The 23,007-nt window shown below is 43.1% G+C and overlaps 2 protein-coding genes across 12 annotated transcripts in view; both read left to right on the top strand.

Annotated features, from left to right (window-relative positions):
• The window catches only part of LOC103012669 (protocadherin gamma-C4), a 167,725-nt gene that overhangs the window by 30,235 nt on the left and 114,483 nt on the right, over positions 1 to 23,007 (top strand). The window contains exon 2 of one of the 11 annotated variants that reach the window (XM_057541585.1): positions 5,928 to 6,174. The exons of 6 other annotated variants lie outside the window; for them this stretch is intronic. In XM_057541585.1, coding sequence (XP_057397568.1) covers positions 5,928 to 5,948 — 21 coding nt within the window. In that variant the 3' untranslated portion in view covers positions 5,949 to 6,174. Of the gene's footprint in view, positions 1 to 5,902; positions 8,596 to 13,247; positions 15,855 to 17,999; positions 20,595 to 23,007 lie in introns of those variants that run through there. 4 more of the 11 variants (XM_028161843.2, XM_057541576.1, XM_057541584.1 and 1 more) reach the window with 4 other exon arrangements.
• LOC103009490 (protocadherin gamma-B3) lies at positions 2,128 to 5,402 on the top strand. The gene is given in 2 exon segments (XM_057541590.1): positions 2,128 to 4,354; positions 4,356 to 5,402. Coding segments are annotated over 2 exon segments (2,460 nt in total). The 5' UTR covers positions 2,128 to 2,653; the 3' UTR covers positions 5,115 to 5,402.

Consider the following 23,007-nt stretch of genomic DNA (forward strand, 5'->3'; position numbering starts at 1 on the left):
ACATCTGTATTACACATTAACCAGAGCTCCTCAGAGATGAGAATGCCTGCTTGACTGTATTTTTTCTTTCAATATTTTTTCTTTCTCCTAATGCTAGCACTGTAACTTCTTAAAAGAATAGTGTTCTTTCCCAGCTCTGTAGAGGGTCACGGTGACTTTCTGCTAACTTTGTACGTACTTACCTGGACTATGTATCCTTGGTGAACTTTACGCAGAATATCAGTATATCATTTTGATAAACGATCCTTTGCCTCACAAATGTACATGACTGTGCCTTCAACTTCTAACAGGCGGAGCAGTTCTCAGAGCTTTCTGAGAAGCTGCTTCCTGGGTTATAATCCTCAGTTCAGCTCGAATAAAATTCCCTTTTTTTCTTCTAAACTTGATAGTTAATTAAATTTTCACTGACACAACTTTAAAATGGTTTGGAAATTTTAAAAACTATTTCTCAGGGATGTGCTCATCTTAAACTATGAGATTTTTCTTATGAAATGCTGGTCTGTGTGTCTCAAATTTCACGAATATGTCTTGTGTAATGGAAGAACTATGTACGCTATTCATTTTTGCATATGATTTGCTGAAGATGATTTTCAGATCCTTATTTTAAAAAGATTTTTCAATCTTTAAAATTTTGTACTTTCAACAACTTGAACATCAGCTGCAAAGTATGAATAAATGGGGAAAATGGCAATAAAATATTATTAATGGAATAGTAGGTTACATTACTCAACCACGTGAAAGGGTTACCATACATTTGGGAACCTAGGACCACTTAATTTTTATTTTTTAAACATTTATTTGAAGGGAATCTAATTATATTTATATATGGGCAATTCTGATCTCAGGGTACAGTGTGCAGACTCACTGAATAGTGAATTCATCCAAAGAGTAACAAGAGAATCTGTATGATAAATACTAAATACTGATATCATTCACTCCTACATGAAAACTCACTTTTCCATTATTTTTTAAAGAAAATATTACTGTATAGATTTGGGTATGTGTTCTGGGTTAACTTTTTCATGCAATGGGAAAAAATACCTTTTATATCTCTATAAATTTCAATAGACTTTACATAATAAAATGCTTGATCTACACACCATGAGTGTATATACTATATATAGTATACTCTTAAATATTTGAATCTTTAACTTCATATGTGTTCTGAAAAGATAACTTTCCTGTACTAACTGAGGTGTTCACACAGTGTTAAAAAAAAAAAAAGGCACTTGCTCAGTCATATTTTGGAGCAGTCTTGAGTCAGTAGTGTTTTTTTATGTTTGTATAGAGATGCCGATGAGTTTCTGTCTAGAATCCTGGATAAATGTGCTTTTCCACTGTAAAATGAGTTCTACATTGTTATACATCTTCCAAGCTTTAGACTGACAATATATTATGTAGTTTAAAAAAAAACAGTTTCTGAATGAAGATTTCTAGTTTGGAAATGGAATTAATACTCTAAGACACCTATCAGAAACATGGAAACTGAAGTGCTTATTGCTAAGGGAAGAGTGTCAATAACAAAGAGTTGAGATGATCAGATAGTAACCCAGAGACCAAGGAAAAGTGCACAACATAGATTACTTTCTTCAGAATATATCATTATAAGGACTTACACTTCACCCCCAAAATCCAAGTAACTCACCATTGCTAAGCTACTTGAGAAGAAACAGTACAATTAAAGACAATGGTAATGTAGTGTGGACAAATAAAATTAGTGGAATAGTTTTAAATCATAGTCATTTAATTAAAAATAGACAGAGAAAAGTGTCTATTTTTAATTAAATGACTATGATTTAAGGAAAAGAGAGTTTCTTGCTTCTTTACCATACTTCTATTTCATAAGGACAACCAATCTCCTTGCTATCTATCAGTTATTTTGGAGAGAAGATTATAAAGACAGGAGAAAGCAATGCATAGGATAAAACTAAAAGCTGTGAGATTTATAACTTTTATAAGTTGGAAGAAATGGAGAGTGGAATAACAATACATATCAAGCTGATATTTCAAGAATTTTCATATTACACTTTCTGCCACAACCAACACTTTCATTTGTATCACTTTCTACGTATTACTTTATTTGGTCTTCAATTTTACTAAGGTACGCAGGGAAGATGTTATCATGGCCACTGTATGAAAATGGAACCTAAAAGCATGACGATGCCAATAAACATCTTCAGCAAGATACCTCTGGCTTTGAGGAATAAAAATCACCTGATTTGGATGGATAAAGTTCAAGTTCAAAGAAATGACAGGGAGAACAAAGATACAGTACATTTAAAAAATGTTAAAATCCTTATAACACGGGACGAATGAGTATCTGTATGAAGACACAGTAGACTTGTCTTCTAGCCGGCTCTGTATTTGGAACTAATTTAGTAATCACTAGTGCAGTTCTGCAGCCGAGGCGCGGGGTGCAGCTGTTGGCTAGTACTGAACCAAGTATCCAGCTCCTCCTGACGCAAAGGAATCGCCTGCGGACCGCGGAATCGCGCGAACTGTGCACTCTCTGAGGTTTTCTGTGGCAGAAATATCTATCCTAGAATCTGCTTGCCAAGACGTGTCCAAGGAGTAGCTCCTGCTCAGAAATTCTTGGGATCATTTAGCGATCGCAGCTCTTCGGGATCAGAAAGGCAAAGGCGCAGAGAGCGGGATGGGAAACCGCTTGGGGTCAAAGCGCCAGGCTGGGCGGAGGCGAATTTTGTTCCTCTTCCTGCTGTCTTTGTTCCGCCTGGCGCTTTTGGAGCAAGTCTGCTACACTATTCCAGAGGAGCTGGCCAGGGGCTCGCTGGTGGGGAACCTCGCCAAGGATCTGGGGCTTGGCGTGCGAGATTTGCATACACGGAACCTGTGGGTTAGTGCAGAGAAGAAATTCTTCACAGTGAGCACCAAGAACGGAGACTTACTTGTGAGCGACCGTATAGACTGAGAGCAGATTTGTGGCAAGAAGTCGATGTGTGTTCTGGAATTCGAAATGGGCGCTGAAAAGCCTTTGAACTTTTTTCATATAACCGTGGTGATTCAAGATGTCATCGACAACCCACCGACCTTTAGCTGAAATGTCACTGAGCTGCAAATCAGTGAACTGGCCCTAACTGGAGCCACGTTAGCCCTGGAATCTGCACAAGATTCAGATGTAGGTGTCAATTCTCTGCAGCAATACTACCTCAACCCTGACCCTCATTTCTCTTTGATCCAGAAGGAGAACCCAGACAGCAGTAGGTACCCAGAACTGGTAGTGCAGGCTCCCCTGGACAGAGAAGAGCAGTCCTGCCACCACCTGGTCCTCACGGCTGTGGATGGGGGTGAGCCAGCCAGAAGCTGCACTACGAAGATCAGGGTAGTTGTGGCAGACGCAAATGATAACCCCCCAGTGTTCACCCAGGAGATGTACAGGGTCAGTGTTCAAGAGAACCTACCCCTGGGTTCCTCAGTGCTAAGACTGATGGCCACTGACTTGGATGAGGGCATCAATGCTGAGATCACCTACGCTTTTATCAATATTGGTAAGGCAGTGAGACAACTGTTCAAGCTGGACAGTAAAACAGGGGAACTCACCACTGGTGGAGGACTGGACTTTGAAGAGAGAGGGAGCTACACAATTGGGGTGGAAGCAGAGGATGGTGGACGTCACACTGCGCATTGCAAACTACAAATAGATATTTTGGATGAAAATGACAGTGCTCCCGAGATAACCCTGGATTCTGAATCTAAATATATACAAGAAGATGCTGAGCTGGGGGCTGTGGTTGCCTTGATCAAAACACATGATCTAGATTCTGGATTTAATGGGGAAATCTTATGCCAACTAAAAGGAAATTTCCCATTTTAAATAGTGCAAGATACAAAAAACACATACAAGCTGGTGACAGACAGAGCCTTAGATCGAGAGAAGACTCCGGAATACAATGTCACTATCACAGCTACTGACAAGGGCAAGCTGCCCCTCTCCTCTAAAAGAAGTGTCACCTTGAAAGTTGCTGATGTCAACGACAATGCTCCGGTTTTCCACCAGGCCTCCTACGTGGCCCACGTGGCAGAAAACCACCCGCCCGGCGCCTCCATCGCCCAAGTTAGAGCTTCAGACCCAGACTTGGGGCCCAACGGCCACGTCTCCTACTCCATCGTGGCCAGCGACCTGGAGCCGCGCGCGCTGTCGTCCTACGTGTCCGTGAGCGCGCAGAGCGGCGTGGTGTTCGCGCAGCGCGCCTTCGACCACGAGCAGCTGCGCGCCTTCGAGCTGACGCTGCAGGCCCGCGACCACGGCTCGCCCGCGCTCAGCGCCAACGTGAGCCTGCGCGTGCTGGTGGGCGACCGCAACGACAACGCGCCCAGGGTGCTGTATCCGGCGCTGGGGTCCCGACGGCTCGGCGCTCTTCGACACGGTGCTGCGCACCGCGCAGCCCGGCTACCTGGTCACCAAGGTGGTGGCGGTGGACGCCAACTCTGGACACAACGCCTGGCTGTCCTACCACGTGCTGCAGGCCAGCGAGCCCGGACTCTTCAGCGTGGGACTGCGCACGGGCGAGGTGCGCACGGCGCGGGTCCTGGGCGACAGGGACGCGGCCCGCCAGCGCCTGCTGGTTGCTGTGCGCGATGGGGGACAGCCGCCCCTCTCGGCCACCGCCACGCTGCTCCTGGTTTTCGCGGACAGCCTGCAGGAGGCGCTGCCGGACCTCAGTGACCGCCCCGCACCCCCTGACCCCGAGGCTGAGCTGCAGTTTTACCTGGTGGTGGCCTTGGCCTTGATCTCGGTGCTCCTCCTCCTGGCAGTGATTCTGGCGGTTGCCCTGAGTTTGCGACGCTCCTCCAGCCCTGCCACCTGGAGTTGCTTTCAGACCAGTTTTTGCTCCAAAACTGGACCCGGAGTTCTCCCCAACTATGGGGAAGGGACTTTACCATATTCCTACAATCTGTGTGCTGCCACACATTCTTCAAAGACTGAGTTTAAATTTCTCAATATAAAGCCTGAAAATGCTCCACCACAAGATCTGTATAATGAAGCCTCTTGGCTTGAAAGTACCAGTAATGACAATCCCCAAATTACTTGTAATTCAGTCAATTTGCAACAGGTGAGTTACTTCAAAACCTTTTCCTCCCATAAGTATAATTAGGTTTCGATTCACTATTTTAGAGGCCAAAAAGTATACAGGCTAAGTATGCCCTGTTTTTTGTGCGGTTTTTTTTTTTTTGGTGTTTTATTGATTTTTTCTGGACATAGAATGGGGGTGGGGAGGCTGTTAGAAATTCTTTGTTCACTAATCTGTGTTGCAGTTGTTCTTTCATGGAATGTCGCTTAGTGATGATCTTGAAATTTCTGTTAATTCTAAAATAATATGTCCTGAAACATTTTTAATATGCTAGTATCTCACATTCTCATTGTAGGACCTTATTTATATATAATCTAGACAATTAAGTGGTTTACATAGTTTCAGTGTAGTCAATCCTAAACTATGTTTTATATGTAATATAAATATAAGAATACTTTTTCACTGTAGCCTATATATTTTCACTTCCTTTGCATGTTCTTGAGGGTATACACAAATATTGGCTAAATTAGGGCAGTTCTTAATCTATATGTTGATAAAAATAGGTAATGACTTCTAAAAATGGCAACTCTTGTGACCTAGAGGTGGATTGGTCCCAAACATGTTTGTGGTTGTTGGTACCCTTATTGAAAATGAGACAAATATAAATGATGGTGGAGTGTGGATTTCAAGATTTATAGAAAAGTGTAAACGTATTTGTGTTCTCCAAGGCCATAAGAAGTGTCACAGAAATAAGTGTCATTCCAGGGAACATATTAAAAATTTCAAAATACGCTATTTTATTCTTCCAAATGCTTTTCATTCTTGGGGAGAGAAATATTGAGTGTCATCTATGCAGATTTAGCAGAAATAAGATCCTGTGTATAATGGTTTCCACAGAACCGTGCAGTATTAAGTTAGGACTCTAAGCGTCGCTGTTCACCAACCCGGGTAAGGAAAGCAGTGAGAACTCGAGTTATATCCTCAAAGCACAAAGCACATCTTACACCAAAGCTTTGCAGCTGCGCAACGCTTCGCATCTGATCGCTGCTTGTTTATGGACCTTGACCTCCAATTCTGAGAAGCCCAAAATTGATGCGAACCTGTTCACCCTACTCGTAATCCCAGGGAAGTCCAGAACGAGCCAGTAATGGCGGCTCTGCAAAGGCGCCGGCACTACAGCGTGTTGGTCCTGCTCTTCATGCTCCTGGGGACGCTGTGGGAGGCCGGGGCCGGGCAGATCCATTACTCCATTCCTGAGGAGCTGGACAAAGTCTCTTTCGTGGGCAACATTGCCAAGGATCTCGGGCTGGAGCCCCGGGAGCTGGCGGAGCGCGGAGTCCGCATCGTCCCCAGAGGTAGGACGCAGCTTTTCGCTCTGAACCCGCGAAGCGGCAGCTTGGTCACCGCGGGCAGGATAGACCGGGAGGAGCTCTGCGCTCAGAGCGAGCCGTGTCTGGTGAGTTTTAACATCCTTGTTGAGGATAAATTGAATCTTTATCCCGTGGAAGTGGAAATAGTGGACATTAACGACAATGCACCCCGATTCGTAAGGGAAGAATTGGAAGTGAAAATTATCGAAAACGCAGCCTTATCCTCTCGGTTTCCGCTAATGGAGGTCTATGACCCGGATGTGGGAGTGAACTCTCTCCAGGGCTTCAAGCTCAGCGGGAATAGTCACTTCTCAGTGGACGTGCCAAGCGAAGCCGATGGGCCCAAATACCCGGAGCTTGTGCTGGAGCGCGCCCTGGACCGGGAGAGAGAGGCCATTCACCGCCTGGTCCTTACTGCCATGGATGGCGGTGACCCTGTCCGCTCAGGTGTGGCTCGAATTCTGGTTACTGTCCTAGATGCAAATGACAACGCTCCAGTGTTTACTCAGTCTGTGTACCGTGTGAGTGTTCCTGAAAATCTGCCGGTAGGTACGCCAGTGTTGTCGGTAACTGCCAGGGACCAGGATGAAGGAGCCCACGCGGAAGTAACGTATTCTTTCGTGAGGATAACAGAAAAGATCTCAAAGACTTTCTGCTTGAATGTTTTGACTGGAGAAATATCAACTTCTGCAAATCTAGACTATGAAGACTCCAGCTTTTATGAGCTGGATGTTGAAGCCCGGGATCGGCCAGGTCTACAAGACAGAGCCAAAGTCTTAATATCTATCTTGGATGTGAATGACAATGTACCAGAAGTGGTAGTTACATCTGGAAGCAGGTCAGTTGCTGAAAGTACACTGCCAGGCACAGTGATTGTTCTTTTTCAAGTATATGATCGAGACTCTGGACTGAATGGCCTGGTAACATGTTCTATCTCAAGAAGTCTGCCGTTTGAACTGGAAAAATCAGTAGACAATTATTATCGATTAGTGACCAATACAGTTCTAGATCGAGAACAGGTGTCTTTGTACAACATCACTGTGACAGCCACAGACAAAGGAATGCCATCTCTGTCTACAGAAATGCTCATCTCCCTAAATGTGGCAGACATCAACGACAACCCGCCTGCCTTTCCCCACACCTCCTACTCTGTCTACATTCCTGAGAACAACCCCAGAGGTGCCTCCATCTTCTCAGTGACTGCAAACGACCCTGACAGCCATGAGAATGCCCAGGTCACCTACTCCCTAGCTGAAGACACCATCCAGGGGGTACCTCTATCCTCCTATATCTCCATCAACTCCGACACTGGCGTACTATATGCATTGCACTCTTTTGACTATGAACAGTTCCGTGACCTGCAATTGAGAGTGATTGCAAGTGACAGCGGGGACCCACCGCTCAGCAGCAACGTGTCTCTGAGCATATTCGTGCTGGACCAGAATGACAACACACCTGAGATTCTGTACCCTGCCTTCCCCACCGACGGTTCTACTGGTGTGGAGCTGGCACCCCGCTCTGCAGAGCCCGGATACCTGGTGACCAAGGTGGTGGCAGTGGACCAAGACTCAGGCCAGAATGCCTGGCTGTCCTACCGCCTGCTCAAGGCCAGCGAGCCAGGGCTCTTCGCGGTGGGGCTGCACACGGGCGAGGTGCGCACAGCGCGGGCCCTGCTGGACAGAGACACGCTCAAGCAGAGCCTGGTGGTGGCGGTCCAGGACCACGGGCAGCCCCCTCTCTCTGCCACCGTCACGCTCACCGTAGCTGTGGCTGATAGCATCCCAGATGTCCTGGCTGATCTGGGCAGCTTGGAGGTCCCTCACGCCTCTGATGCTTCAGGCCTCACGTTGTATCTGGTGGTGGCGGTGGCCGCGGTTTCCTGTGTCTTCCTCGCCTTTGTCATTGTGCTGCTGGCGCTCAGGCTGAGGCGCTGGCACACGTCGCGTGTGCTCCGGGCTTCTGGAGGCGGACTGGCAGGCGTACCAGCCTCTCACTTTGTGGGCGTGGACGGGGTGCGGGCTTTCCTGCAGACCTATTCCCACGAGGCCTGGCTCACCTCGGACTCGCGGGGGAGTCACGTGATCTTCCCTCAGCCCAACTACGCGGACACGCTCATCAGCCAGGAGAGCTGTGAGAAAAGCGAGCCTCTTTTGATTCAGGAAGATTTTTGTAAAGAGCAAGACTCCCTTGTTCAGGTGAGGTTATTGCTTTTATTGTTCTTATTCGAACAGGAAAAATTAAAATTCTCTTTGATCAGTGCTTGGTTTTCTTAGTCTTTTGCAGTGAATCATATAGTTTTGAGAAGGTTTTTCTTTTATATCAGTAGAGGTCTATTAAATCTTAGTTTTCTCGAATGTCACCAAAAAAATCGTAATAATGTATGCCCTGAATTTCCTTTACTCCTCTCCTCTTGGCAAGCTCTTTGTGCCTTGGGTTGCTTACATCTCACTTCTTAGTTGTTTTCTTTCTTTCTTTTTCTATTATGTGGCATATCTGAGGTTCTTTTTTTTAAAATTTTAGTTAAGGTATTTTTTAAATACATTTTACTTATCTATTTATTTTTGGCTGTGTTGGGTCTTCGTTTCTGTGCGAGGGCTTTCTGTAGTTGCGGCAAGCGGGGGCCATTCTTCATCGCGGTGCGCGGGCCTCTCACTATTGTGGCCTCTCTTGTTGCGGAGCACAGGCTCCAGATGCACAGGCTCAGTAGTTGTGGCTCACGGGCCAGTTGCTCCGTGGCATGTGGGATCCTCCCAGACCAGGGCTCGAACCCGTGTCCCCTGCATTAGCAGGCAGATTCTCAACCACTGCGCCACCAGGGAAGCGCTGAGATGCTTTATTTATATACTGTGGAAAAAACTGAATCACAGCCTCTATTTAAAAAGATCAAGATCTTTTTTTCTCCCAGTGTTAACTAATAGCAAGTGTTTTCTAAAGTGATGGAATTTATGAAATATTTTCCCTCTTTACTACTTAGGAATCAAAAATTATTTTTATAAAAGATAAGAATAATTGATGTGTGTACCAGGAAACATGAATAATATTAGAAGATGTTAGAAGACATGAATAATATTCCTGGAACTATCTGTTATTCTTTTCAAGACAGTCGCAATATCTGTAGTCTTCAAATTAAAGTTTAAGTTAAAAAGACTTGTCTTATCTACCTCACACAAACTCTGGGAAAATAAAATGATTTTATTAAAAATTTTTTCGAAGTATAAAGTAGTATAGTGAGCAAGTATTTGTTTACATCACCGTTATTATAATTTTGGGTTGTTAACAAATAAATATAAGCACCTGATGCTGTATGCCTACTACAGTGTTTTTTTTAATTTGTGTGTTTGATAGTATTTAAAAATGAAAATGAATTTTTAAATGTGGTAATTAGTGTCCACTTACAAGATATAGCTCTAAAAATAGAGGACTAGTGAATGGGAGAATGAAGGATTAATAGTATTCAAATAAGAATTTAAATGATTTAGCATATTTAACCCAGATAAAATAAAGCTTTTGTTATGTAGGAACCCTATTCAAATATTTAAGGAAAGAAGGGTTGTCATTTAAAAGAATGATTAATCTAAATCATCATGGCCCAAAGGTGTGAATGAAACTATGGCTTGGTGAGTAGAAAATAGCAAAGTTTTCAGTTAAGTTGTTCTAACAAAATGGATTTCCTAGGAGGTAGGAGATTCTATTATTGGTGCTTTTCCAAAGGACATTGATTGTCCTGGGATTAATGGCATACAGGAGATAATATTGATATAATTTGGTGAGTGGTTGAACTTCATGATAGCCAAGGTATTTTCCAATCCTGAGTTTAGGATTCTAATATTTGATAACACAATGGCTTTGCCATTTGTGCATCTAAATTTGGTATGCACATGTAAAGTAGACAATTCAGAATATATCTTGAAAATGAGTGAGAACTTCCTTTGTAATCTGAAATTGTCAGTTTTGTAAAGAAAGATAATACTGAGTTGATATCTTTAAGTTAGCTGCTAAAGGATAATTAATGCATGTTTTTCTAAATCGACATTTACTTTCAGCAATTATTGTAGAATTATTTATTTCAAGATTCCAAGTGTATATGACTAACCAAGAGATTCCAGTCATACACATTTCAAATATAATTTGTTTGGACATTTGTGATATAATTCTTTAATGGTTTAATCACAATTTAATAGAATTCAGGTTTTAAAGAACTTGAATCTTGGATATTGGTCGTGGGAATCAGATGGTCTTTCATACAAATATTAAGATTTGTTTCATACACTGTGAGAGTGTAAATGTTATTTTAGTATATTACCAATTCTGGATGATTTAAACTAATCTTGTACCTCCATTATTAAAAACAAAACTCACTAACCGTTTCATGGCTGGTAGACTGGTTTATTTTATTTCCTTATCTGCTGAGTAACTGGGATACTAGGTAGTTTACTTTATTCTCTTATCTGAATTACCCGTGAGCATTTCATTTAAACAAATAAAATATTTCGCTGACAGAAAAACCCTTAGATTCTACTCTCACAATAGTCATTCATTCATGTGGACTGAACAAGTGTTAAATCCTGGCAATCATGGACTTTGCTAAGTTGTGACTGAGGCTCTTTGACTTACATATTATAGATCATTATTTAAAAGATAGGCAATCTGAGATTTTGAGCATATAGTGATTTGGAAGCACCAGGGAAAAAATCTACCAAATTATTGGACTATTTTATCACTTGTGAAAACCACCCATTCTGATCAAGTGTTTAGAGTGGACGTCAAAGGGGAAGAAGTAAAATCTCAGAGAGAATCATTGGAAGTAACCTACATCTTTGCCCAGGAATGAAAACCTAAACAGAACTCCAAACAAATGGTTCTTCAGGAGAAAAAATGTCCCATAAAGAAAGGAGAGAAAGTAAATATCTCACTGTCTGGGAAGATGGATAGACTTTTCATAGAATTTTTTAATGTAAGTAAACAAATGAAGGTCAAGATTCTTCCCAATAACTCAATCAATAATAACATACTCCCTTTAAAAATACAACATTATTTCAATTTTATACAGTAGTTTTATGTTATATTTAAACATCTTGGTGGTCGAGTAGAAATTTTTAATATTTAATTTTATGTTGTAGAGTAACTTTAAAAACTTGATTGTGTCCTTTATCTAGATCTTATTTATTTAGCTCCAAAGAAGGTACCCAGAAGTATTGTTAATCGAGACTTTTTAAAAACAGAATAAGAGACAAATGTGAGATGACGCTATGAATTTTGAAGTATTAGGAAGAAAAAAAATTATGACATTGGGAGCCATAATATATGGACATGAAAGTTTTGTTTGAAAATATCTGCAAGTACTCATGATCTTTAATGACCATATACTTTGCTTACATCAACAAGAAATTCAAGATTGCTACTAAACTAATAGTTTTAAACTCCTGGTTATGTAATTAATCTACAATACTCATATTGGTTCCTTTGAACAACAAAAAAAGTTCTTTTATCTACTTGGTGAAAGCAGATATGATATGAATTATTTTGATAGATTGAAATGGCATTTCATTCAAAGTATTTCCTGTATTTTGAAGTAATGCCATCAGAGAGCAGAAATAGATTACTTAGTTAGGAACTTCTCACCAACTGAGCTAAGCTTTTACAGTGTTACTTCTAGTTCTCCCTTCTGGTGCTACTATCTACTCCCCAGAGCTTAAAATAATTTACAAAGCAAGGTTATTTCTTGCCAGGTCTTCGTTTCAGAACAGGTCACTCTCTTCTGCAACTATGTGGAAGGAATTTGTTTTATTTCTGCCAGCTGAGAGTAACCTCAGATCCATCAACAATTGAGTTTTACTTCATTAACATCAGTGGAGCAGTGAGTACCTCTAAGGATCCTCTCAGGACAGTCCTGCATCTATCCTCAAAGGCTGTTTAGAGACCCATCTTTTCTCAACTATAGGGTAGGGTGATTATTTAACTTGCATAATGAAAAGAAACAGTGAAGCCAACACTCATTTCCTTATGAATCCACAGCCAGTAGAATCTGCAAATTTCTGCCTTCTGTACAAAATGAGTTGCTTCTATAGCTGATTGTAGCTGCTTGGCTTCTCACCTCATCTCTAATGGCATTTCTTGAGCATAAAGCATCAGCCAAGGCCAACAATGATTCCCTTTTTTTCTTCTTAGGAGACTGGGAATGAGGATGTTTGTATTCCTACATTGGTTCTACCATTATATAGTAAAGGATAAAACAATTCCCTCTCATTTTTAAAATCATTCAAGTGAAGGTATTGGACTAAACAATCTCTAAGATTCCACTCAATGAAAAATGTTATTAAATTATCTCTCTATATGTTAAAGAAAAAATGGACTCTCTGCCTTCCATGGTGGTGTCTAGAACATAGTATATATTCAATATTATTGAATTAACTTAAATTTATATGCTGATATAAACATTTTCTACATAACATCTTTCTTATGTATACACATCTTTTAAAAATAAATCATACTTGTTTTATCTGCAATGACTGATTTTTATCTATGTGTAATAAGGTGTGAGGCAATGTCTAAGAATCATTTCAAAATTGCAATGCAGAACAGAGAATTAAAAACAATCTGGGATTAATAAACATCCATCCATGAACATTGTTGCATTAATTCACAGTTTCTTAAAATTTAATTTTAAATGATATCAGAGATGTATGAATTGAAGAAATATAAATGGGAGAATTTTGAAGGATAAAACAACTTTCTGAAAAATCAGTTATTTTGCTTCAACATGGTGCAGTAACTTAGTAAGGACTCTGAGCGCCGCTGTTCACCAGCCAGGGGAAAAATGGTTCAAAAGATCCGCCAGAACCACTGAGCTTTTACAGCACAAAGAAACGCCAGACTGAGACAAACTCTCTTCCAAGCTGCACTAAACTCAGGCCTCTATACCACTGGATTCTGGGCTCCTTTTCCGAATACAGAGGGCTCCACGCAGACATACTGGCATCCAGAAACACAACAGGAGATAGGCCAGTGTCTAAACATCAGCAGGACAAGAATGGCGACTCGGGAGAGGGGCGGGGACTACAGAGGATTCATCCTGCTCTCCATCCTCCTGGGGACCCAGAGGGAAGTTTCGGCAAGACATATTCTCTACTCCATGCCGGAGGAGACAGACACAGGGTCTTTTGTGGGTAATATCGGCAAGGATCTGGGGTTGGAGCCCTGGGAACTGGAGGAGCGCGGAGTCCGCATCGTCTCCAGAGGTAGGACGCAGCTCTTTGCTCTGAATCCGCGAAGCGGCAGCTTAGTCACCGCAGGCAGGATAGACCGGGAGGAGCTCTGCGCTCAGAGCGTGCGGTGTCTGGTGAACTTTAACATCCTGATGGAAGATAAAATGAATCTTTACCCTATAGAAGTGGAAATAATGGATGTTAATGACAACGCCCCTAAATTCCTGACGGAAGAAATGAATGTGAAAATAATGGAGAATACAGCTCCTGGGGTGCGATTTCCGTTAAATGAGGCTAGGGATCCGGATGTGGGCACGAACTCTCTCCAGAGCTACAATCTCAACCCCAATCGCTACTTCTCCCTGGTTGTGCAAACTGGAGAGGATGGAACTAAATATCCAGAATTAGTGCTGGAGCGGGTGCTGGACCGGGAGGAAGTGACAGCTCACCACCTCCTCCTCACAGCCTCTGACGGCGGTGATCCACCCCGATCCGGAACCGCCCGCGTCCAAGTAACAGTGGTGGACGTGAATGATCATGCGCCAGTCTTCTCTTTGCCCCAGTACCAAGTAACTGTCCCTGAGAACGTGCCAGTGGGCACAAGACTACTCACGGTAAATGCTATCGACCTGGATGAGGGAGTCAATGGGGAAGTGACATACTCTTTTAGGAAAATAACTCCAAAAATTCTACAGATATTCCAGCTGAACTCCCACACAGGAGAATTATCAACTTTAGATGGCCTAGATTATGAAGATTCTGGCTACTATGAAATGGAAGTTCAAGCTCAGGATGGTCCTGGTAGAATGACAAGGGCTAAAGTACTGATCACAATTTTAGATGTGAATGACAATGCCCCGGAAATGACTGTAACATCTGTAAGCAGCTCAGTCCCTGAAGACACTCCTCCTGGAACAGTAATTGCTCTTTTCTACCTTCAAGACCGAGATTCTGGGAAAAATGGCCAGGTGACCTGCACTATTTCAGAAAATCTGCCTTTTAAATTAGAAAGATCAATAGACAATTATTATAGATTGGTGACAGCAAAAAACCTAGACCGGGAAAAATTCTCTGTATATAACATCACACTGAAAGCCACAGATGGTGGAAGCCCGCCCTTGTCCACAGAAACTCACATCTCCATGAATGTGGCAGACACCAACGACAACCCACCTGCCTTCCCCGACTCCTCCTACTCCATCTTTGTGCCTGAGAACAACCCCAGAGGCACCTCCATCTTCTCTGTGACTGCACGTGACCCTGACAGCAATGAAAACGCCCGTGTCACATACTCCGTATCTGAAGATACTCTGCAGGGGCCATCTGTATCCTCCTATGTTTCCATCAACTCCAATACTGGTGTCCTATATGCATTGCACTCCTTCGACTATGAGCAGTTTCATGACCTGCAATTGAGAGTGACTGCAAGTGACAGCGGGGACCCACCACTCAGCAGCAATGTGTCTCTGAGCATATTCGTGCTGGACCAGAACGACAACACACCTGAGATTCTGTACCCCGCCCTCCCCACCGACGGTTCCACCGGTGTGGAGCTGGCACCTCGCTCTGCAGAGCCCGGATACCTGGTGACCAAGGTGGTGGCTGTGGACAGAGACTCAGGCCAGAACGCCTGGCTGTCCTACCGCCTGCTCAAGGCCAGCGAGCCGGGACTCTTTGCGGTGGGGCTGCACACGGGCGAGGTGCGCACAGCGCGGGCCCTGCTGGACAGAGACGCGCTCAAGCAGAGCCTGGTGGTGGCGGTCCAGGACCACGGCAAGCCCCCTCTCTCTGCCACTGTCACACTCACGGTGGCTGTGGCTGACAGCATCCCAGATGTGCTGGCCGACCTGGGTAGTCTCGAGCGCTCCACCGACTCTGGCGACTCCGGCCTCACGCTGTACCTGGTGATGGCTGTGGCTGTGGTGTCCTGCGTCTTTCTTGCCTTTGTCGTCGTTCTACTGGCCCTCAGACTGCGGCGCTGGCACACGTCGCGATTGCTCCAGGCTTCAGGAGGCGGGTTGGAGGGAGTGCCTGCCTCTCACTTTGTGGGTGTGGACGGGGTGCGGGCTTTCCTGCAGACCTATTCCCACGAGGTCTCGCTCACTGCGGACTCACGGAGGAGTCAAGTGATCTTCCCGCAGCCCAACTACGCGGACACGCTCGTCAGCCAGGAGAGCTGTGAGAATAAGGATCCCTTGTTAACATCCATAGATTTTCATGAATGTAAGGATAAAACCCAAAGTATTCAGGTGAGTTCAGTCATTCATTTATCTTTATATTCTTCGAAGAACTATATTTTGTGTAAATTTCTTTATTGTTTTACGAAATAAGTGATTTGAAGATGGATTTTTTAAAAAAAACCCTTTTAAGTGGTAAAGCAAGATTAATCGTTTATTTCAGAGGTGATTCTTTAACATGGAACGCTTATTGACATAGGTTTTGGCATCATATTTATAGTGAAAACATATCGACAAGATTGTGAATAAGTGGATAATCGCATTTTTATACCTTCTACTTATGTTCCACATGGTGTTCTTACTTCATGTATTTTATAAATGAGAATGAATTGTTAAGTCTTTCTCATTGCATGAGGTTCGTAAGAAAGTACACCTCCGTTTTCTCAGGACTCTCTTTAGATCAGATCTATAAAACGCTCTTGAAACAATTTTCAGTCTGAAGACTTTTTTTCTGTGCCTTGCTTCTGCTTCCATGTAACTCCCCTTGGTGGCCTTGAAAACTTCCGTGGCTTTTGACCTATTTAAACCATAATTGTCTGTTAAAGTCAGGTCCTGGTAGAAGGTTAGATTGATGCCCAACGAATGAAATGTGTGTGTGTCAGGCTTCACTGATATCTTTATCAATGACAGACATGGAGTCTGATACCACACTAAAGGTCATTGTCCAAAACCAATAAAATGTGACATCAAAATGCCATTCAAGTGTTATAAGTAACATTTGTGAAATAGGCCATTGCATGTTTTTACCCCAAATTCTAATGTGCTGTGTTAGTGATGCAGTCATTCAAAGTGTGTATGTGGGCTCTATAAGTGGGAGATTTGGGATGCTGGCTTTATGAAACAACCATCTCATACACTCAAGTCCTAGACCAGTAGTGAATTTTACTTATTGGGTCTGCTGAAAAATTCAGTTAGAAGTAATCTAGTCTGCAACTAACTACTTCTATACTTGTTATATAACATTTTAGTATAACTCAATACATCAGTTGATTAGTATCAGGAAGTAGTTGATGACAAGGTAATCTTGTTTACTGGGACCTTTTGAGTATTAGGTAAGAGCACATTTTTTCTAGCATAATGTTGTGTTAGGTGGTGTTTTGCATATAAAGGTCTGTGCAGTCCTGTAGGAGTATATTTCATACATTCTGCAGTGTTCAGATGTACGATCACTTGGGGGAGAGGATAATGTTACTGACACTCTATGAGGCAGAAATGTGGCTATCAGGTATTTTGAAAAAGAACCCCCCAACCAAATTTATTAGATCATTAAAAATATTTTTAAACAAAGGGGAGAAATCATCACTAAATTCAGTGAGCTATTGCAAATAAACTTTCTAGGGACTATTTCCTTCAACTGTCATTATGGGATGTGATAAGTACAGAAGTGGGAACAAGTGCCTCAGTACATAGACCATGCTTAGTGAGTTTGTGTTGCAAAGCAAAATATATTATTCCCCTGGTGGTTTTGAAGATTCATGTTACATTTTGTACCCAGGAAAATAATCGTGCAATGGGAAGGAGAGGGATAGGCTCTTTTCTAAAAGGCTGCATCATTTCTTTAAGTGAGATATTGGAAGTTAAAATCAAGTAATGTTACTATAAAGAAATCACTGAAACTATTTTGGAAGAAGAGAGGTAGGTATAAATTGTGCTCTTTTAAAAGACAATTTCAGCATTACTGTTGCTCTCTGGAAAAACTGAAATGAATTAGGTACTAAAAAGGTAAGGAAAAATAAGGGGAAAGGCGACGAGGAAAAAAAAGATAAAACTTTATCCAATATATTGATAGTTAATAAGTATTCACAATTACTATGCTCTGAGATCGTTTAGGCCAAGTCTGTGTTATAGTTATCATTCTATTACTAGTGCGGATTTGAAAGTCGGGGAATAATTATGTCAGTATATAGATGTTTATATATCAAACCTACCTGATTTACCTAAAAACCTGGAAAGTTGGGATAATGACGTTTCTAATAGTACAAATTAAACGTTATTAAATATACAGACATCTAAAAAAGGTTTTTCAGCTGGGCACACGGTTATAATTATTTTAGCTGTTTAAACTTAAGCAGCGGGGGCTGCAGTTTCCTAGTGCGGACTCTGGGCGCCGCTGTTGGCCAAAGTGGAGAGCTTGGTGCTGGCGACCTCCTCGCGCAGACGCAGCGCACTTTCCCATCTCAGACTCGCTCGCCTTTCCACCGCTTCCTCCTCTGGAGAAGAAGAAACCCTGCCTGACCCCCCACGCCGGAATAAAGCTGTTCGGAGTTCCGGACAACTGCAGCACAGAGATTGTTTGTAATCCGGCGTCTCCAAGCCGGTGAGCAAACTGAGGGGAGCAAGAGGGATGGGGAGCGGAGCTGGGGCGAGGGGCTGGGCTGAGAGGCGGCCAGTGCTCTTTCCGTTCCTGCTGTCTTTGTTCTGCCTGGCGCTCTCTGAGCAGATCCGCTACAGGATTCCCGAGGAGATGCCAGAGGGCTCGGTGGTGGGGAACCTCGCCAAGGACCTGAGACTCAGTGTCCACGAGTTACCGACTCGAAAACTGCGGGTCAGTTCGGAGAAGCCTTACTTCACTGTGAGCGCAGAGAGCGGGGAGTTACTTGTTAGCAGCAGGCTAGACCGGGAGCAGATATGCGGGAAGAAGCCAGCTTGTGCTCTAGAATTTGAGGCTGTTGCTGAAAATCCATTGAACTTTTATCATGTGATTGTGGAGATCGAGGATGTTAATGACCACACACCAAAATTCACGCAAAATTCCTTTGAGCTGCAAATAAGTGAGTCCACAAAGCCTGGGGCACGATTTATTTTAGGATCTGCCCATGATGCAGATATTGGTACCAACTCACTACAGAATTACCAGCTCAGTCCTGATGATCATTTCTCACTTGTGATTAAAGAGAAATTAGATGGCAGTAAATACCCTGAGCTGGTACTGAAGACACCTTTAGACAGGGAAGAGCAGACATCCTACCACTTGACCTTGATCGCCTTGGATTTCGGGGATCCACCCCTAAGCAGTACTGCACAGATACAAGTCCTAGTGACTGATGCCAACGATAACCCTCCAGTATTCAGCCAAGAACTATACAGGGTGGAGCTTCCAGAAAACGTGCTCCCAGGCACCACTGTGCTTCGAGTGATGGCCACCGACCAAGATGAGGGTGTCAATGCCGAGATCACCTTCTCTTTCACTGAAGCAGGCCAGATTACCCAGTTTGACCTGAATTCTAATACTGGGGAAATTACTATTCTAAATGCGTTAGATTTTGAGGAAGTCAAAGAATATTCCATAGTTTTGGAAGCAAAGGATGGTGGAGGAATGATTGCCCAGTGTACCGTGGAGATAGAAGTCCTAGACATAAATGACAATGTCCCAGAAGTGATATTCCAGTCTCTACCAGATCTTATTATGGAGGACACCAAGCTGGGAACACACATTGCTTTGCTCAAAATCCGTGACAAGGATTCCGGACACAATGGAGAAGTTACTTGTAAATTAGAAGGCGATGTTCCATTTAAAATACTCACTACTTCAAGAAACACGTATAAATTAGTGACAGATGGAGTTCTAGACCGCGAGCAGACCCCTGAGTATAACATCACCATCACAGCCACTGACAGAGGCAAGCCGCCCTTCTCCTCCAGCTCAAGCATCACCCTGCACATCGGTGATGTAAACGACAACATGCCAGTTTTCGAACGGGCTTCCTACGTGGTCCACGTAGCAGAGAACAACCCTCCTGGCACCTCCATCACTCAAGTCCGTGCGCTGGATCCTGACCTGGGACCCAACGGCCACGTCTCCTATTCCATCGTGGCCAGCGACCTGGAGCCGCGCGCACTGTCGTCCTACGTGTCCGTGAGCGCGCAGAGCGGCGTGGTGTTCGCGCAGCGCGCCTTCGACCACGAGCAGCTGCGCGCCTTCGAGCTGACGCTGCAGGCCCGCGACCACGGCTCGCCCGCGCTCAGCGCCAACGTGAGCCTGCGCGTGCTGGTGGGCGACCGCAACGACAACGCGCCCAGGGTGCTGTACCCGGCGCTGGGGCCCGACGGCTCGGCGCTCTTCGACACGGTGCCGCGCGCCGCGCAGCCCGGCTACCTGGTCACCAAGGTGGTGGCGGTGGACGCCGACTCTGGACACAACGCCTGGCTGTCCTACCACGTGCTGCAGGCCAGCGAGCCCGGACTCTTCAGCGTGGGGCTGCGCACGGGCGAGGTGCGCACGGCGCGGGTCCTGGGCGACAGGGACGCGGCCCGCCAGCGCCTGCTGGTTGCTGTGCGCGATGGGGGACAGCCGCCCCTCTCGGCCACCGCCACGCTGCTCCTGGTTTTCGCGGACAGCCTGCAGGAGGCGCTGCCGGACCTCAGTGACCACTCTGAGCCCACTGACCCCCAGGGTGAGCTGCAGTTTTACCTGGTGGTGGCCTTGGCCTTGATCTCGGTGCTCTTCCTCCTGGCAGTGATTCTGGCGGTCGCCCTGCACCTTCGACGCTCCTCCAGCCCCACTGCCTGGGGCTGCTTTCAGCCTGGTGTCTGTGTCAAGTCTGGACCCGTGGTTCCCCCCAACTACAGTGAAGGAACTTTACCTTATTCCTACAATCTGTGCGTTGCCCATACTGGAAAGACAGAGTTTAATTTTCTAAAATGTAATGAGCAGTTGAGTTCAGGACAAGACATACTTTGTGGTGATTCATCTGGGGCCTTATTTCCACTTTGTAATTCCAGTGAGTCAACCTCCCATCAGGTGAGTTTCCTGTAAGTATACCCTGCTTCTTATGGTCTAGACAGTTCTCCATATTCACAAGAAAATACAGGCGTATCTCTGTTTTATTTCGTTTTGCTTTATTGCGCTTCACAGATACTGAGTCTTTGTTTTTTGGTTGTTGTTGTTGTTTTGCACGTTGAAGGTTTGTGGCAAGCCTGGGTCAAGCAACTCTATTGACACCATTTGTCCAACAGCATTTGCTTACTTCATGTCTTTGTGTCACAATATTTTAAATCTTAAAATATTTCAAACTTCATTATAGTTGTCATGGCGATCTATAATCAGTGATCTATTTTTAAAATTTATTTATTATTTATTTTTGGCTGTGTTGGGTCTTCGTTTCTGTGTGAGGGCTTTCTCTAGTTGCGGCAAGCGGGGTCCACTCTTTTTTTAGGGGGGCGGGGCCACTCTTCATCGCGATGCGCGGGCCTCTCTTGTTGTGGAGCACAGGCTCCAGACGCGCAGGTTCAGTAGTTGTGGCTCACGGGCCTAGTTGCTCCGCGGCATGTGGGATCTTCCCAGACCAGGGCTCGAACCCGTGTCCCCTGCATTGGCAGGCAGATTCTCAACCACTGCGCCACCAGGGAAGCCCATCAGTGATCTTTGATATTACTATTGCAAAAAGATTATGTTCGACTCACTGAAGGCTCCAATGATGGTTAGCATTTTTTAGCAATAAAGTATTTTAAATTAAGGCATGTACATTTTTTTAGATATAATGCTATTGCACACTTAAAACATAACTTTTATATGCACTGGGAAACCAAAAAATTTCTGTGACCTGCTTTATTGTGCTATTCCCTTTATTGTAGTGGTCTGGAACCAAACTCAAAATATTACCAATGTATGCCTATATACAATTTTTCGATCCAAACATTGTCTTAAGAGTGTAGTAGCCAGTCAAAAAGCTGTCATACCATTCTTCCAGGGAGGTTGAATTTGGAGCAATTATGTGTCTTTTAGTGGTGTCTTACCAGGCTCAGATTTACAAAGCAGTGAAGTTGTGGTTTTATCTACAAGGGAAACATTAGGCAATGTTATAGGGTCTCCCGTCAAGCTACTGAGATTTTTCCCTAAATTTTTCTTCCACAGCTTAATATATGGTGATTTTTTTTCAGCTTGGACATACTGTAAATGTAAAAGTAGGCAGTCATATAAATAAATCTTTAAAGAAAAAATATAAGCTAAAATTAGGTATTTTTATTAATTGATTTAACTATTATGGTTTCCATACTAATCTGATATTTTGTTTTCTATATTTACTTCTCTTTTGTTTCAAAAACTCCTAGAATAACGTCTCTTAACCTGTATTTTTATGTAGATGGGCCTACTGTAATTGTATTCATTGTACTGTGTGTGTGTGTGTGTGTGTGTGTGTGTGTGTGTAAAATCATTTTATTTATCAGTAGATTCACTATGTTCACCAGAAGATAAAAGCATGTTCTCCTTACTTGCAGCATAGGTTTTTCAGGATTAATCTGTATTGATGCTCATTCTATAGGCTTCCTCTATCAAAGAAAACACAATGTTTTGGCCTCTATTATTCCTCTCACACACACTTCTCCTATGTAATTTTTAAAATGTCTTCTTTTTTGCAGCCCTAAACTAATATAGCTAGAGGTCTTCTAGTCATTCTACTATCTCTAGGAGAAAAATAGCATGTTGAATTCTTCAAATTTTAGACAAGACTGACAGTCTCATGTGCATACAAGTACATACACAAGATGATAATACATTGTATCGGGCCTTTGCTAGATTTCCCTTAGCAACTGCTTCAGTTAATGGCCACTGTACAAACTGCTGAAGAAAAGAGACATTTATTCTTGCACTGGCACTTTTTGACTCCTTAGTGATAATTTTGTGGTTCTTTTGATCAAAGTTCTAGTTAAGGTAAAGTTACCTTTAGATTATATGTATACCTTTAAAAGTTAACTAAGTCAGCTTTAAAATATAATCATCTCTCATTGGCAGAAGAATAGGATGGAAATTTGCTTTTCATTGTATATTCATTTGTATCTTTCAAGTATTTTCTATTCAAATAGAAAATATATAAAATTTAAATAATCTCTGATAAAACTTGAAAGTAAAAGCACATATCCTAGTAAAACATCACAATATTAATTTGAAAACATTATTAATGTGTAATTAAAATGCCATTTTAAAAAGAATATTAAAAGGCAGCAACTCTACAGAAAGCTTACTATAAATATTAATTGGTTTAAACCAAATAAAACAACTTCTGGGTCAGTCATCTCCAATAGGTGTATTTTAGTCTAAAAATGAATTAATTTCCAGTGATAACTGTAGTTCTTATTTGATAATAGATATTGAAGATATTAACAATAAATCTTAGAGCATAATAAGAAATAAAATTTTATTTTTAAAAGAGTAAATATATTCCAG

This window comes from Balaenoptera acutorostrata, chromosome 2 (assembly GCF_949987535.1).
Source record: "Balaenoptera acutorostrata chromosome 2, mBalAcu1.1, whole genome shotgun sequence".
In the NCBI taxonomy this organism is placed as follows: Eukaryota; Metazoa; Chordata; class Mammalia; order Artiodactyla; family Balaenopteridae; genus Balaenoptera; species Balaenoptera acutorostrata.